At 43.5% G+C, this 18,084-nt stretch overlaps 1 protein-coding gene across 1 annotated transcript; it reads right to left on the bottom strand.

The window, feature by feature from the left end:
* Nucleotides 1-3,019: 3,019 nt before the first annotated feature.
* On the bottom strand, nt 3,020-12,583 carry LOC126544450 (juvenile hormone acid O-methyltransferase-like). Its single transcript, XM_050191778.2, has 4 exons — nt 12,482-12,583; nt 10,111-10,637; nt 8,225-8,381; nt 3,020-3,533 (listed from the first exon to the last, which is right to left on the bottom strand). The coding sequence occupies exons 1-4, from the start codon at nt 12,510-12,512 to the stop codon at nt 3,343-3,345; spliced, it is 906 nt and encodes a 301-aa protein (XP_050047735.2). The 5' UTR covers nt 12,513-12,583; the 3' UTR covers nt 3,020-3,342.
* Between the last annotated feature and the right edge of the window lie 5,501 nt (nt 12,584-18,084).

Raw genomic sequence — 18,084 nt, 5'->3', positions numbered from 1 at the left:
TTTGCTTTTGGTTTATCTGAAGTCGTTGGCGAATACACCAGAATGCACGACAGTTCTAAACCGATACCAGACCTTTTCTTCTTGAACGGATCTATTAGTGGTAAATGAAAATGCGAAATTGTCAAGGGAATCTCCGGTCACCAGGCCATACTCCTTACTTTATCTGATAATGCTATCTACAGAAATCGAAAACAATCTTGTTTTCCTAACTTTCCTAATCTTGTTTTCCTAACGCACATCAGTAACTGATCTGTTAAATAGGGCTGTTTGACATCTGTATACGAAGGAAATCGCGTTTCCCGACTTAAGTTCTTATAGCAATAAATCAAAGGTCATTTGACGGAGTAATATCCTTTTCTTTAGGTTACCCTACAAGAAAACGTCATAATCTCACAATCACCATTTTTCGTTAGCGTAACAACTGCTTTAAATATTCATTTTTTCCAAGAACAGTATCGGAATGGAATCGGCTTAGTAAAGGTCAAGTACTACAGCAATCCCTGACGTTATTCACCAAAAGCCTGAGTGTCCATTGACATCTATTTTCTGTTTTATTCATTCCCCTGATGCCCACATAGTTAATAATTTCTTATTGTTACCAACTTTATGTCCCTTACATTTCGTATTATTGTATTCACTCAATATTTTGTGTTCTTGAATAATTAAGATGTGCCATAAACCTTACTGTACTTCTATGTCTACTCCTATGTTGCACTTACATCATTGAACTTTTGTCTCCAATGCTGATCCATTTTGTTTGTTTACTAATAATTCGCGGCCGTTGTTCTTTCTGGATTTTTTGTAAATATTTGCTCCGTGCTTGTATCTGTACGCCCACCCTGCGAAAATCGCTTGCTGGGATTGCAGTATAAATAAATAAATAAATAAATAAATAAATAACTGTGCAGAATGGCGGTATTGCCTCACCATATCTATATCTACAGTGGAGCAAACTTTACAGGCGTTTTGAGCAACTTAGTCATGTTGGGCTATATTGGCTGTGATTATGCCAGTACTATTAACTTTGCCTTCTCGGTGAGAAATTCTAGCTTTTTTCCAGTTGAGACCCGTATTTGACCCCATTTTCAACTCACATAGATTCTCTGGAGGCGCAAAAGTGCAGTTTATTTATGAATATGGTTACAGGAGACTCACATCCCAGGTACGAGAAACTAGCGGGAAGTCAGCTAAAAAGATCGTGTCTTCAAAAAACGTTCGACGGAAGCTTTGCCTGAAATATTTGTTTCGGTCAGACCTCTCTTTCGGGATCCCTATGAGCTGCGTGAAACGACATCTAGGTCAATCGTCGAGAAATTGCCAGGCCAGTGAGTAGCTGGCCTTCTTAGAGATTACGCTGACACATAAGCGCACTCGTTTCCGAGCACCGATGTGAAACAAAAGTTTCAGGGCGTGCTTTTTTTTTAGTTGTGCAACCAGGCACACTTTATCACGGGAATTCCGATTTATTTAAGGTCAAAATCCAACATGAAATCTCCTATTTCTCAGTGCGGTACATTCTCCCAACTCGGACACCAGACAAATTTTATATTGCCTAAATTCATCATTATACCCACTAGCGGAAACAAAGACCTGACGAATATGTCCCCTTTTCTTCGGTAGGATACATTCTCACAACTCGGACAACAGACAATTTAGTGTTACCTAAATTCAGCAATATACCCACTAACATGAAGCGAAATGTAGCAAATCAACTCTCGTTCGACTAAGGAAAGAGTGAAAGCAGGCAGAAGCAACGACAAAAATGAAATTCTGGAGCTAAAAATATATTCTGGGGTTCTACGGGCCAAAAAGAACGATATGATTATGAGGCACACTGTAGTGGCACAAATGACAGTGGATGTTTTCAAGCAAAGCTTATATTGGCTCACAAGTGGCGTTGTCGTACTCACGCCAAAACCCAGTTGCTCACAGAGCAGAACAGCAGCGGGAAAGAGTGGTTTAATGAATTGCCAGATGCGCCGGCGCAGAAGCGTGAGTCATTAGCAAGAATTCCAGCTGCATATGCGCGTGCTCACCTCACGCGCGCAAACTACCAGAGACGTTTCGCTACCGCTGGGAAGCGAAAGGGCAGGAAAGGGCTTCGTTTCCGTTCAATTCATTCTCGGAAAACGGATGAGACGGCCCGGCGTCGTTCGTTCCCCCGAGGAACTAGCAGCCTTCGACGAGCGGCAGCGAGAACTCGCCCGTGAAAGGGCTCGCCATCGGCGCGTCGATCCAGCCGATAGAGCCGCCCGAGCACAGGCTATACGACAGCAACAACACGAAGATCCTGAGCTGAGTGAGCTGGAAGCCGAAGCAATCTGGCACCGTTGCCTATGGGTTACTTAAGCCTGACGGAGGTCAGGTGCAAGCAAGGCAAGCTTCGCTTACCCTCCTTTTCGTAATTCTTTGGATTTCGCCCCCATAGAAATGCGGCCGCTGCTGGCACAATTTGATACCCTGCCCTCGGCTCGAGAAACGCGAAGCGAAAGCCACAATGTCACCAGGGCGGTAAGGAAAGACTTTTAAGATATTGCGCACCCTCTTCCCTGCTGCAGTGGCTGACCTAAGAACGCTGGATCAAAAACTACAAAAAGCCCTCGTTGCCTGGGCCTACAGGGTCGCTCCTCGTGAGGGGCCATCCTAGGACTCGGGTCTGCCAGATCATAACTGAGCACAACCTCAATAAAGTTGTTGCCACCTACAAGATCTGCTTGGAAAATAAGGCATGTTCCCGCTGTCGGGGATATTTGACCTCTTCTCAGCCAGGTCACTCGGGCTGGATCTCTTGCGTTTCACGAGATAGCGATATCGAGGCCTAGAATGAACGCTCTTCACCACTTGTCTGTCGCATATGCTGTTTCAAGCTAAACAAAAACCACGTTGGTGTCAATCTACGACGATTCGTTATGCACCTCAGTAACTATTGGAACGTCCAGATAAGCACCTTTCGTGTGCAATATTGTTTTCGCGCATGCGAAAAATATTTCTGCAAGTTGGCCACTATGGAGTACATCGCCCCAAAGCAACACGTGGTCAATAAAAAACGCCGAGTTGAAACGCTCCGGAATAATTTAATAACGTACTCACGAAGGAAAAACTAGCGATTGTGTTCATAAATGGTTCCAAAATTAGCCTTATACCTAAACTGTGCATCTAATCGTTTGAGGATAAGAATTGGTATCTTGCCTGGTATTTTTAATCTCGTTTAACGTGCTGAGTCCGAGTAATTTCCAACATTAAACGAGCCTTCATGCAACAAGAAGACGGTGACTCCAATTTCCGCATTTATTATGAATTTGTCTCATTGTTTCGATGAAACAGGTGGGGCCTTGTGCTGTTTCAGGAGCGGCTGCTGAAGTCGCAGCTCTGTTTGTTACTTTTCGACGCCTTGATGACGTAAATCCGGTATCGAGTACGATCCACGTCGGGAGAGTGCATTTTCGCTGTCTCCTGTGCCAGGTCTGCCAGAAACTGCTGCTTCTCGTCTTCCAAGACGACTGCTGTCAAGGGACTCTTCGAGGCATATATCTCTGCGATACACGAAAGTGCAAAAGAATGAAAAAAATAACACCTTTCTACTCGTTTCTATAATAATATTAATGAGCGAAGTCGTTTCAATACGTGCTATAATGTTACATTAGACAAGGTGACGCAGATCCCAGCACGCCGCCTCCGAGAGTGTCGACGTGCTTAGACAGTTGCCTGATCTCAGAGTCTGTGCTGAGGTGCCGTGCAGAATCTCAATATTCCAAGTCACGCACTATTTAGGGCTAGCGATAATACCGGTGCTTTTTTTTTTTCAGGTTTAGTAGAGGAAACGTCTATTTGTCTCAGCTTTCTGTGATTCTCCTACGCATATTTGGAACGCAAAAATTTGCACTCAAGTTGATTACCAGGTGCCTTTTTATACCATATTTAACTTTTTTAATTAGTTGCAGCAGATAGCACAGTTCTAGAACTTGAGCTGCATTTCTCGAAGACGAACATAACTCTTACTAGCATGAAGAAAGGAAACGTGAAATTCACTAATTACCAAAACTTCATTATTTACCTTTTTACTTATCTTGGGACACATATTGTAATTAACAAATTTATACTGTGCTTTCTCAAATCCTATTCACCTCGAATGAATTCTGAGGAGAGCACCCATTTCGATATACGCACTGTCAGACTTGCGGAAATATCAAATGTTGTTCCGCTCATTATCTTTCACGAAGAGTCGTTTTTTTTTTCATTGACGCCCAAGAATAACAGCAACTCCGGTATATTTCATCCCACATTTAGAGGTATGAATATCTCGAAGCTGATGTCATCCTCAGAATCTGTTTCTAGTCTTGTGAATTCACCAGCTGCAGTTCATAATTTATGGTAGGTCTCAAAGATTTTAATTATTGCACAGTGCGAGAAATTTTCCTAATTAGTAGGCTATGCTGTTAGATTTCTCGAGCCAGTGATGTTCGCCTATTCTAGTCATTCAGCTCAAGAAGCAGAACTGCAGTGCTTCAAGGGTGAATTTTTCAGAAATGCATTATCATCGTCATCAACCTATTTTAGGTGCACTGCAAGACGAAGGCCTTGCCCTCCGGTCTCCATTACCCCTCTGCGGCGCCAACAGATTCCACCTGAACCCACGAATTTCTTCATTTCCTCACCCTACGTAGCCTTTTGCCGTCCTCGACTGAGTTTCCCATCTCTTGGCACCCATTCTGTAACCCCAACGGTCCACCGGCTATCAAACCTACGCATTACATGACCTGCCCAGCTGCATTTTTTTCTCTTACTGTCGAATAGAATATCATATATGCCGGTTTGTTCTCTCACCCGCACCACTTTTTTCCTCTCTCTTAACGTTAAGCCTATCATTCTTCGTTCCACCAATCTTTCTGCGGTCCTTAACTTGTTTTCGAGCTTTGTCAGTTTCCAAGTTTCTGCCCCATATGTTAGCACCGGTAGAATGCATTGATTGTGCACCTTTCTTTTTATTGATAAACGTAAGCTTTCTGTAAGGATCTGATTAAATTGGCCGTATGCGCTCCAACGCAACTTTATCCTACTGTAAGTTTACTTCTCATGATCACGGTCCCCTGTGAGTAATTGTCGTAGGTAAACGTATCCCTTCGCATACTCTAGAGGCTGACTGGCGATCCTGAACTCTTGTTCCTTTCCCAGACCATCCACCATTATCTTTCTTTTCTGCATAATAATCTTCAACCCCACTCTTACACTTTCTCTGGTAAGGTCCTCAATCATTTTTTGTACCTCGTCCCCAGTGTGGCTGAATAGGACAATGTCATCTGGAAACCGACGGTTGCTGAGATATTCGCCGTTGACCCGTACCCCTAAGCCGTCCCAATTTAGTAGCTTGAATACTTCTACCAAGGACGCAGTGAATAACATTGGAGAGATTGTGTCTCCATGTCTGACCCCTTTGTTTATAGGAATCTTCCTACTTTTCTTGTGGAGAATTAGGGTAGCTGTGGAATGTTTCTAGACATTTTCGAAGATATTTACGTAAGTCTCCTCTACTCCTTCATTACGTAGTGCCGCTATGACTGCTGATATCTCCACTGAATCAAGTGCTTTTTTGTAATCTAAGAAATCCATGTAGCGAGGTTGATTGTACTCTGCAGGTTTCTCAATTGCCTGATTGATTACATGGATTTGATCCATTGTACAGTATCCTTTTCTGAAGCCAGCCTGTTCCCTTGGTTGACTGAAGTCAAGTTTCTCCCTTATTATATTAGAAATTATCTTGTTGAATATTTGAAACAGTACAGGAAGTAAGCTAGTTGACCTATAATTTTTAAATTCTTTAACGTCTTCCTTCTTGTGGATTAGTATAATGTTGGCATTCTTCAAGTTCTCTGGGACCCTTGAAGTCGTGAGACATTTCGCATAAAGGGCCGCAAGCTTTTCAAGCATGATGTTTCCTCCATCTCTGATTAAATCGACTGTTTTTCCATTTTCACCTGCCGCCTTTCCTCATTTCATGTCTTCTAAGGCCTGTCTAACTTCATTGTAAGATAAAGAAGGAACCTATGTAACCTGTTCATTACTACTTTCAAAGGAGGTACCCTGGCTACTCCGGGTATTGTACGGGTCAGTAGAGAATCTTACCGCTGCTTTTAATATGTCTTCGCAATTGATGTTGACATTGCCCTGCTTATCTCTCGGAGCATACATCGGGGCTTGTCCTATGCAAAGTTTTCTTCGCACTGATTTCATGCTGCGTCTTATTACTGCTGCTTGCTCAGTCTTTCTTACGTTAAAATTTCGAATATCGTTTATTTTCTCCTTGTCGATCGGTTTTGACAATTCCGCGAATTCTATCTGATCGCTCGAGTTGGACTGTTTCATTGCTTGTTGCTTCTCGATTAGGTCCTTCGTTCCTTGAGAGAGCTTACCTACTAGGTGCTTTGGTGCATTGCCTCCCAAATAAAGTGCTGCTTCTGAAGCCAGCTTAGTTACGGTTTCATACATTACCTCTATGTTGTCTACATCTCGCAGTTCTAAGGCTGCATATTTATTTGCGAGTACCAGCTGCAATTGGTCCACCTTTATCCTTACTGCTTATAGGTTGGCCTGTTTCTTCTTGACGAGTTTTACTCTTTCTCTCTTCAAATTCGGGTGAATTATAGACCTCACTAAGCTATCATCACCTGCGCTTTACCTAACAGTTCTACATACAGTACTATGCTGGGATCAATTGAAACTATGAAATCGATTTCATTACTTGTTCGACCCCCAGGGCATTTCCGGGTCCACGTTTTATCGCTACGCTTTCTGAAGAAGGTGTTCACTATTCGTAGCTTGTTTCTTTCCGCGAATTCTATCAGCATCTCTCCTCTAGTGTTTCTAGAGCCGACGCCCTAGTCGCCAATTGTTTGTTCACCAGCCTACCTCTTCCCCAGTTTTGCACTGAAGCCGTCCATTACTACAGTATACTGAGTTTGCACTTTTCTCGTGGATAATTCCATGTCTTCATAAAACTGATCTGATTCATCATCATCATGTCTGGACTTGGAGCGTAGGCTTGTAGCACGTTTAATATATACCTCTTATTAAGTTTTATTACGACTACTGCTACCCTCACATTAATGCTCTAGAATTCGTCAGTGATGCTCGCCATGTCCTTATGTATTAGGTATCCTACGCCGTATAACTTTCGATCTGGGAGTCGTCTACCGCAGAGGACGTGGCCGTTAGTCAGCACTATATAGGCCTCACCAGTTCTTCTAACCTGACTAAGGTCAATGATACCCCAAACAATGCCTGATAGTTCCTCAAAGAGTCCTGCTAAGTTAGCCTCATTCGAAAGAGTTCGGGTGTTAAAAGTTGCAAGGGTGAGTTTCCATTGGCGGCCTGTCCGGGTCCAGAGATTCCTAACACCCTCTGCTCCGTTACAGGTCTGACCACCGCCTTGGTTAGATGATCCGCAGCAGCTGGGGACTGAAGGCCATGGGTTAATTGAAGGAGTCATGAGGGAGGTAGTGGTCGAATACTGCGCCAGGCAGCCCAACTGCTGTTCTGGTGAGGGAGTGACTTTGTTGAAGCTTAATGGGCCTTCCTAATTTGATTGGCAGAGCCCCGCTGGTTCTCGGCGTTTTAGCCGATGTCTGGCGCCACTCCAAGCCTGGAGATATTTCAGTACTTGTTGAAAATTTCAAAAATTCTGTACCATTAAAGGAAGAATTCCCGGTACATAAAATATCTAAAACTAGGCTTTGTACGTGGTTCACAGTTTTGTTGCAGTTCCCCTCTAAAGTGGCACTATAAAATTTCGAAGCCCATATCTACACTACAACTGCGCAAGGAATCTTGGAAATAAGTGACGTCGGGGAAAATACGGCAAACATATAACTCTTTCTTTTTTGCGAACGTACATGCTTGTAACAAACCTCCTTAAATATTGTCCGGTTGAATATTAAGATTAGTGAATAATTGACAAAGTTGTAAGAAAGATTCAATTGTTTTTGAAGATGCTTGCGGGACTCCTTAAGGTAACGCTGTCGGCTCACCCTCTTCGCCACAAATGCCTAGTACAAATTTAAATAGGTCCATTAAAATTTATTTGCCTGCCACAGCTATCTAATAAAATGTTGTTGTAGCCATTAAGTATTCGGCGAAAGCGCAATAGACTTCATTTAAGCTGTTAAACATTTCAATATTGACGTCACATCTGTTTTGGCGTCAGTGTGAAAGCGATGGCCTAGAAACATACCAGCCAAGAGATCGAGGCTGTGATTGTCGAGCATGTTGCACACTGGAAGCTCCAATATGCTCGGTGAAAGTCCAGCTTCTTTCAGAAGCCTGGAAATGTATTCAAGGCGCTCGTTGTAGCTCATGTCATGCGTCTTCGGTGCTAGCTGGTCGACCACCTGGACAGCAAGGGGGAAGGAGTCAAGAAGCGTGAGCTCATGGATATCTTTCAAATATTCATTATTTCAGTACAGCATGTACTACTATCCCAATGGGGGAATGGCACGATGATACTGTTTTACGAGAATGAGAGAGGCCCCTTCTGTAGATGATGCCTCGTCGGAGTTCAGGACACCACCGTCTAAATAAGGGCTGAAGGTTGCGTCGTCAAACAAAACTATGCGGCCTACTTTCTGATGGTGTTTTCGCTCCTGTTCATTCGCTTGAGATACTTTGACTTGACACGCAAGCTACACCTAGTACACCTGCCATTGAGCATCCTACAGAAACCTACACAAGCGCCGTGGTGTGCCGCGGCGATAAACTGAAATAAATGAACTCTAACAAGTAATAGACAGTTTTACTGGTACGCTAAGCTTAGGTCGTAGGAAAAGGCGGCTGCTCGTGTCGCTGGAGAAACATGGTCCAGATAATTTAACACTGGGACAAACGATGTGTGACGAATCCAACCAGGCTTTTCTCGAGTCGTCTCCCTGACCTCATACATTTTTACGGCGTTTTGCTCGGTTATAGGCAAACGTTGGTTAATCAGGATTTAGCAGGAATGTAAGCGATACAAATACTGAGGATAACGTGCTTCAAAACATTTTTTGCGCATAGACGGCTCATATACCAGAACAGTATGTTTAATCTATGTGACAGCGGTGTTTCAGTACAACTGCGTTGCTGTAAATTTCTACAAGGTAAAAATTTCAAGAAAGCTAATTTTTGGCCTACACTTTCTCCAGTACAAGATTTTCATCATGAAAAAAAATGAAAATACTGTTTTCAAGAAAAATGTTTCATGATGGTCCCGAGTGGGCCTAGCCAGGTGACGTGGAGCTTGCTTACGTCTATAGTGGACCGAATAAAGTTGTTTCTCTCTCTCTCTCTCACACACAAATACAAAACTATGGAGCATTGGTTTTTCTAGGCCAGTTAATGCACAGGGTCGTCCACTCATAGTAAGAACACGGCGGAGAGTGGCCGCGCTCAGCGGAGCGCCAGCGCACACGAAGCGGCCGCCAATCGAAGCTAAGAGGGCAGGCGCAGAGGAACTTGGAGGTGGGGCTTCGTGTCGTCTGCTAAAGCGTGGGAGCGTGGCGTGCTTTGCAGACGCACGGCACACGACATCGAAGCTGCGCGGCCACGCTGCGTGGTGTTCGTACTAAGAGCATACGACCCTGTACATGGGTTGTACCAATCCGCGTGAACTTGAGGAGCTAAGTGATGAGATTACATTAACGAAAGCTGGCTGGGTCTTGTCGACGGCAGCTTCAGGTTATAGCACGTTGTAAACCATAATGGCACTTTCTTTGCAGAAAGGAAAATAAAAGAAGAATATGTAGTCACCCTGCAGTGGTGTCGACTACTCGTTTTCGCATAGAAAAAACAATAGTATCAAAATATATGTACTAAGAAAACGAAAAGAAACCACGTCACTGGGCCAGAATTCCACAGCACACACCATAATGGCATATCCGTCTTGTATATTGTCTGACCTAGAGAAAGACGTCAAATGTGAAATCTTCGCTTACATTACATTTTATTACGTTGTAAAACACTCTAACCACTACCGCAGCTTGTTTAGCTGGTCCGAGGGCAAGGAAATTATCGTCACTCGTCTGCCTCCATGGTGAATATTTCGGCTGACTTAATTGAATTCTACCAGTGACCTTCGGCACTAACCTGTGAATACTTGCGCCAGCGTTCCATCTTAGCAAGGTTTCGGTTGATGTCGAAAGACCGCAGAGACGCGTGGAAAATCAGGAGGCATTCGCCGCGAGGCTTGAGAAGTCGGGCCACGTTCTTCAGCGCCTTAGTCTGGTCGCGCACCCAGGTGATAGCGTGAAACGAGTACACCCTGTCGAAGAGACCCTGCTCGTGGACGAACTCAGCCACGTCCTCGTCGCTCTCGATGTCCAACTTCCTGAACTCTAGCTTGTCGTGATGATAGTGACGTGCGGCGTGCTCCACCATCTCGGCCGACAAGTCGACGGCGACGATGCGCCCGCACGGCAGGCATCGAGGAAGCAGCTCCTCTCGCGTCAGGTCTCCGATACCGCAGCCAACGTCGAGGAACTGTTGCGTCTCGCCCGGTGCGCGCCGGAACATTTTCTGGCAAAAGTCAAGCATCCACCTGACGTGTTCCCGGGGCATCCTCTTGTCCCCTTCATATTGATGCGGCCTGAAAGTCACGACGTTGCTGGTTCCGCCTTGCGAGATGAGCCGAAAGAAGCAGATACGTGATCATTAACCGTCTCTTTGTGTCTTTCATGGTGGTCAGTATTTTTTCACATTTTTTTTCGCGTCGGCTATGCTTCTTCTGACTGTTTCTAGCCTCTTTCGTTTCCCTACCCCAGAAATGGCGCTCTCTAAACATAAGGACCCCTTTGTATGTGCCCCTGGCTATGTCCAAAGGGGACCACTGGGCATGTGACAACAATGACGACGACTATGATGACGATAATGACGACAATAATAATGATAACTGATGACAAAAAAGAGAAAAGCGATTGAACCTCTAGTCGACGTTGATGAAACTTTGACGCTCTGCCGTAGCTTTCAAATAATTTATATGCTTCATACGCCCCAATATCACTCCCGACATTGTCTTTCATCGTCTTCAAGTAGACATTGAATCAGCTTCAATTTTTTTCAATAAAGGCCCTGTGACCTGTAAGGTCACGCGACCCGGTAAGCACAGGCTCACGTGTTTTTGTTGCCCAGAATTACAGCATAGCTTACTACTACATAACTACGGCATAACTTACAGTGCAATGTGGGGCTAAAAGACGGCGAATAAGAAAGTTAGGAAATATTCATTCTGGAAGGAGACAAACCCCGACCGAACTACAAGTTCTACCGTGATCAGATTTATTTAAAGTAGGGGGAATGCTGAGTGAGAACTTAGGTGTGGAGCCAATACAGCACTTGCAAGAAAAACGTCTCAAAGAAGCGTTTTCGAAGACGTTGTGCCACCGTTATATTAACGTGTCGAAATGTTGCGAGAGAAATCTACTATACACCAAGTATATATTTCGTGGAAATGGACGGCCACGATACTCGTAATCTGTGCCGAAACTTTAATGTTCCTGACTAATGGATGAGTTGCAAATACTGACTTTGTTTTCTCTCTCGATTACATATTGCGTTGCTTTCCAGTACGTTCCTGAGATTTGACAAGATAGCAAGTTTGGCTATATACAGGTCGTCCAATTTACTTTTTATGAAATGTTTTAAAAGTCGTCTCTGGCAGATCGCACAATCGTAGTCTTTGAGCTGGCTTAATTGAAGCTGTGGACATTGCATGAACAAGAAATCGGAATGCATAGTTGTTAATTGACAGAAACATCGCTCATTCAGTTCTAAACTAACTAATTTACGGAACATTCCATTTACGAATTTGCCCTAGATGAAACCATTTGCAACGAATTTTGAGGAGGGCCCTGCTCTCGAGATACACATACCAATATCTGAGTAGGACCTTTCAGAGAGCCTCATAAGTGTCACACTTTCACACAAGCTGTAAGCCCACAGCCGAAATTTCTCTGCTTTCAATGCTCAAGCATCTGCATTCATCAGAACTGCGGTATCTTTCTTTTATGCAGAGTTGTGAGTATCGCACGTCAATGAGACCAAAGACTCCCCTTAAACGCAACTCGAGATAATTTAGAAATTTGTTGCGTTTACATATCCGAAGTTTCGTTTAAGCGTAGGACACGAAACTAAGTAACAGCCGTTTCTTTTTTAAAGCGTACGAATGTGCTCATATCACTGTTGTGAAAACAGAAGAGTTTACTACACTGTGCTTTGAATACTGCAGCTTCATTTGTGCATGACTGTGTCTCTGTGCTAAAGGAATTCCAGACATTTCTACGCAGTTCTCGCGTTGGAAATAGTGCTGCAGATTTTTGAACATGAATGTGCCAAGCGTCAAGTTTTCAAAAAGAGAAATACTAAGAGCAAGCGAAGCAGATAACAATTATTGTTTTGCGGCAAGAATTTTTTTTAAGCGGCACCAAAATGTTCTTATACCTAACTTCAACGGAAAACCTACCTTGGGCATTAGGATCATGGAGCGACATCATGCATCTAGGTGATATTCGCTCTTCATATGCGTGTCCGAGCCTATCGGCTGCAGTATGATGAAGTTCTTTTGCGCCTGCAAGAGCTCTACTGAGCTGAGCGTGAGGCGCTCGCACTTATTTACAGCTCGTATAGTGCTGGATGCCTTTGATACAGCAGTGCCATCGCTCGGTTATTTTCTCTATATTCAACTGGTGAGCAGGAAATGAATGTTCGTTCTAGTACGTCTGAGCCCTACCCAAGGTACACGAAACAGTTGCTGTAGGAATCCCAACGATGCTATCATTTAACAAACAGTTCTTTTCTGTTCTTTTATTTAGGCGAAGCTCTCTGCGCGTGCTTGAGCTACATAAAACGCACATTTGCATTGAATGTGCTCATTTTTTTTTAAACTACAAAACTTGACTTTTTTAAAGCCAGTAAAGTGCCGTTTTATGTTGCAGTTTACTCTTATGTGGATGGCATTTTATTTCTTCTTTTTTCTTCTAATGAGAAGTCAGTTAGCCACCTTCTACGAACCACTGTCCTGATGGAGTACTAATGTGATATTTAGGCTGTTTATATTTCCGCGCTAATGAGGTCCTAGAGCTCTGTATCATGGAAAATGTAGTGACGAGCTTCAGGGCACCGCAAAGAATTTATTATAAGAACTTTTCTGCAGCCAGTTCCGGTTCCGTTTCCCACAATGATATTGTGTCTTGGCGTCACGACTCAGCACGTGGTCACGTGGGACCAGGACATTGTCCATTGTTGACACTCGCTACATCTCACTCGGTCTTGCGCGGTGCTGCTACATCGGTCCTCACAATGAGAAGCAACATACGAGGCGGTCGACCGAGCCAGAACACTTGCCGAAACGTTGCACTCCCACATACCATGTCGTGAAGTCGCGACACAGTATCTTCCTGGAAATTAAACCGAAACTGGCAGTAGAAAAGGGAAGGTGTCATATTAATTCATTAAAGGCGCTCTAAGACTCGTCACTAGTTTTTTTAACTAGTGTTTAGTTCTTTATTACTTTCATTTAAAGCAAGAAATCAATTGATGAAAATATCGCTAAGTACCCCATTTAGCGCGAAGCGCGGTGCAAACAATCGTTTTTTTTTTCTTCACCCACCTCCCTTGTCGAAAAACACTCGCGTGAGGCTGAAATCTCGCCGCATAGGGCAAATAAAAACAAGACTTCGTTTTTCGAATCCTCACCATAGTGTATCGCTCTCGTATCCTTGCAGCTATGCGCTTCCCTGAAACGGATGCGCTCACCCCTGTGCTATCGGGCAACGTTTCCCTTGGGTAGCTGCTGTTGTCGCGCGCACGTGTGGCTCCTACCCACTATGTGGGGATTGTACAAGGAATGGGTGGGTTACTCTGAGATATATTGAAAAACTAAAGCTTCCCAATGGCTATGGGTTAAATGTTGTACAACGGGACATTGTGAGTTCAAGTGAAAGCAATAATAGCGGGAAGAATCAATAATAAGTTTCTGGACAGGCGATCAAATATACCTGTGGCTGAATCCCAGAGTGGAGGCCGGAAACGAAAGAATACTAGGTTCTGCGAAGACCTGGCCAAGTCTTCGGAAAGGCAGCTTACTGCTCCTTTTCTTGCCTCACTAAAAGGTGACTACATAGAAGGAAGTGATGAATTGTTTCTTCCTAGTAGAATTACAGGCAGGCAATGCGACAACATAGTTTGTGAGGAAGCCGTCAAGCATCCTTGTGTTTGAGCATTCACTGGGCCAGGGAATCATGAGATTTTCATGTTCTGGAGAATAAGTTAGTACTGTATCTGACAATGCCTTAATAACCGAATGCATCTCAAACCTTGCCTGTCAATAGTGGGACAGGAAGGACTGGGCAGCAAAGCGTCCTGCTTGCCGGTGAATCAGCAGTTTTGTTCAGAAAACTAGAACTTATTACTGGTTACCCAAAGCATAGAAGATTTGGACGTGATCACCAAGGTACGCTGCTGTGACCATAGGATGGTAAGAACTTGAATTAGCTGTGACTTGAGGAGAGAATGGAAGAATCTGGTACATAAGAATCCGATCAATGATTTAGCGGTGAGAGAGATATTCCGCTTTAACTCAGGAAGAGGACCTTAGGGTTGAAGCACTGAACTGCAATGAATCATTAGGGAGTGTGCAAAAGAAGTCGGTGGTAACTTCGTTAGACAGGATACCAATAAGCTATCGCAGAGGACAAAAGATCTGATTAAGAAACGCCAATCTATGAAAGCCTCTAACCCTACAGCTAGAATAGAACTGGCAGAACTTTCCAAGTTATTCAACAAGCGTAAGACAGGTGACATAAGGAAGTATAATATGGATAGAATTGAACATGCTCTCAGAAACGAAGGAAGCCTAAACGCAGTGAAGAAGAAACTAGGAATAGGCAAGAAACAGATGTATGCGTTAAGAGACAAAACGGGCAATATCATTAATAACATGGAGCAGATAGTTGAAGTGGCTGAGGAGTTCTATAGAAATTTATACAGTACCAGTAGCACCCACGACGATAATGGAAGAGGGAATAGTCTAGAAGAATTTGACATCCCACAAGTAACGCCGGAAGAAGTAATGAAAGCCTTGGAAGCTATGGAAACGGGAAAGACAGCTGGGCAGGATCAGGTAACAGCTGGTTTGTTGAAGGATGGTGAGAAGATTGTTCTTGAAAAACTGGCGACCCTGAATACGCAATGCCTCATGACCTCGAACGTACCGGAATCTTCAAAGAACGCCAACATAACCTTAATCCATAAGAAAAGGGACGCCAAAAATTTGAAAAATAATAGACCAATCAACATACTGTCCGTTGCCTACAAAGTGTTTACTAAGGTAATCGCAAATAGAATCGTGAACACCTTAGACTTCTGTCAACCAAGGAACCAGGCAGGATTTCGTAAAGTCTACTCAACGATAGACCATATTAACACTATCAGTCAGGTGACAGAGAAATGTGCAGAATATGACCAACCCTTATATATAGCTTTCATTGATTACGAGAAAGCGTTTGATTCAGTCGAAACCTCAGCAGTCATGGAGGCATTGCGGAATCAGGGTGTAGACGAGCCGTATGACAAAATACTTTAATATATTTATCGCGGCTCCACAGCCGCCGTAGTCCTGCATATAGAAAGCAACAAAATCCCAATAAATGAAGGCGTCGGGCAGGGAGATACGATCTCTCCAATGCTGTTCACAGCGCGTTTAGAGGAGGTATTCAGAGACCTGGATTGGAAAAAATTGGGGAGAAGAGTCAATGGAGAATACCTTAGTAACCTGCGATTCGCTCATGATATTGCCTTGCTTAGTGATTCGGGGGACAAATTGCAATGCATGCTCACTGGCCTGGAGAGGCAAAGCAGAATGGTGGGTCTAAAAATTAATCTGCAGAATACTAAATTAATGTTTAACAGTCTCTGAAGATAACAGCACATTACGATAGGTAGAGAGGCACTGGAAGCGGTAAGGGAATACTTCAACTTAGGGCAGATAGGTACCGCCGATACGGATCATGAGACCGAAATAATCAGAAGAATAGGAATGAGCTAGCGCGCGTTTGGCAGACATTCTCGGATCATGAATAGCAGGTTGCCATTATCCCTCATAAGCAATATGTGTAACAGCTGTGTCTTACGAGTACTCACCTACGGGGTAGAAAGGTGGAGGCTTACTAAACGGGTTCTGCTTAAATTGAGGATGACGCAACGAGCTATGGAAAGAATGATGGGTGTAACGTTAAGGGATAAGAAGAGAGCAGATTGGGTGAGGGAACAAGCGCGAGTCAACGGCATCTTAGGGGAAACCAAGAAAAAGAAATGCCCATGGGCAGGGCATGGTAATGAGGAAAACACATGTGACAACAATGACGACGACTATGATGACGATAATAACGACAAAAGTAATGATAACTGATGACAAAAAAGAGAAAAGTGATTGAACCTCTAGTTGACGTTGATGAAACTTTGACGCTCGGCCGTAGATTTCAAATAATTTATATGCTTCATACGCCCCAATATCACTCCCGACATCGTCTTTCATCGTCTTCAAGTAGACATTGAATCAGCTTCAATTTTTTTCAATAAAGGCCCTGTGACCTAAGGTCACGCCACCCGGTAAGCCCAGGGTCACGTGTTATTGGTGGTCAGAATTACAGGATACCTTACTACTACATAACTACGGCCTACCTTACAGTGCAGTGTGGGGCTAAAAGACGGCGAATACACAAGTTAGGAAATATTCATTGCGGAAGGAGACAAACTGCGACCGAACTACAAGTTCCACCGTGATCGGATTTATTGAAAGTAGGCGGAATGCTGAGTGAAAACTTAGGTGTGGAGCCAATACAGCACTTGCAAGAAAAACGTCTCACTGAAGCGTTTTCGAAGACGTTGTGCCACCGTTATATTAATGTTTCGAAATGTTCCGAGAGAAATATACGCTACACCAAGTTTATATTTCTTGGAAATGGACGGCCATGATACCTGTGATCTGTGCTGAAACTTTAACGTTCCTGACTAATGGATGAGTTGCAAATACTGACTTTGTTTTCTCTCTCGATTACTTTTTGCGTTGCTTTCTAGTACGTTCCTGAGAATTGACAAGATAGCAAGTTTGGCTATATACAGGTCGTCCAATTTACTTTATATGAAATGTTTTAAAAGTCGCCTCTCGCAGATAGCACAACCGTAGTCTTTGAGCTGGGTTAATTGAAGCTGCGGACATCGCATGAACAAGAAATCGGAATGCATAGTTGTTAATTCACACAAACATCGTTCATTCAGTTCTAAACTAACTAATTTACGGAATATTCCATTTACGAATTTGCCCTAGATGAAACCATTTGGAACGAATTTTGAGGAGGGCCCTGGTCTCGAGATACACATACCAATATCTGAGTAGGACCTTTCAGAGAGCCTCATAAATGTCACACTTTCACACAAGCTGTAAGCTCACAGCCGAAATTTCGCTGCTTTCAATGCTAAAGCATCTGCATTCTTCAGAACTGCGGTATCTTTTTTTATGCAGAGTTGTGAGTATCGCACGTCAATGAGACCAAAGACTCCCCTTAAACGCAACTCGAGACCATTTAGAAATTTGTTCCGTTTACATATCCGAAGTTTCGTTTAAGCGTAGGACACGAAAATAAGTAACAGCCTTTTCTTTTTTAAAGCGTACGAGTCTGCTCATATCACTGTTGTGAAAAAAGAAGTGTTTACTACACTGTGCTTTGACTACTGCAGCTTCACTTGTGTATGACTGTGTCTGTGTGCTAAAGGAATTCTAGTAATTTCTACGCAGTTCTCGCGTTCGAAATAGTACTGCAGATTTTTGAATATGAATGTACCAAGCGTCGAGTTTTCAAAAAAATAAATACTAAATCCAAGCAAAACAGATAACAGTTATTGTTTTGCAGCAACATTGTTTTTTTTTAAGTGGCAGCAAAATGTTTTTATACCTAACTTCAACGGAAAAGCTACCTTGGCCATTAGCATCAGGGTGCGACATCACACTTCTAGGTGAGATTCGCTCTTCGTATGCGTGTCGGAACCTATCGGATGCAGTATGATGAA

Source organism: Dermacentor andersoni, chromosome 10 (genome assembly GCF_023375885.2).
Source record: "Dermacentor andersoni chromosome 10, qqDerAnde1_hic_scaffold, whole genome shotgun sequence".
Taxonomy (NCBI): Eukaryota; Metazoa; Arthropoda; class Arachnida; order Ixodida; family Ixodidae; genus Dermacentor; species Dermacentor andersoni.
This window is presented reverse-complemented; position numbering and strand designations above follow the sequence as displayed.

Excerpts from the sequence above, each read along its gene's own strand:
- LOC126544450 (XM_050191778.2), bottom strand. The coding sequence starts at position 12,512 with ATGATGTCGCTCCATGATCCTAATGCCCAAG. Across the intron at positions 10,638-12,481 it reads CCATGATCCTAATGCCCAAG|GCGGAACCAGCAACGTCGTG; the intron begins GTAGGTTTTCCG and ends TCATCTCGCAAG. Across the intron at positions 8,382-10,110 it reads GCTGGCGCAAGTATTCACAG|GTGGTCGACCAGCTAGCACC; the intron begins GTTAGTGCCGAA and ends CTTGCTGTCCAG.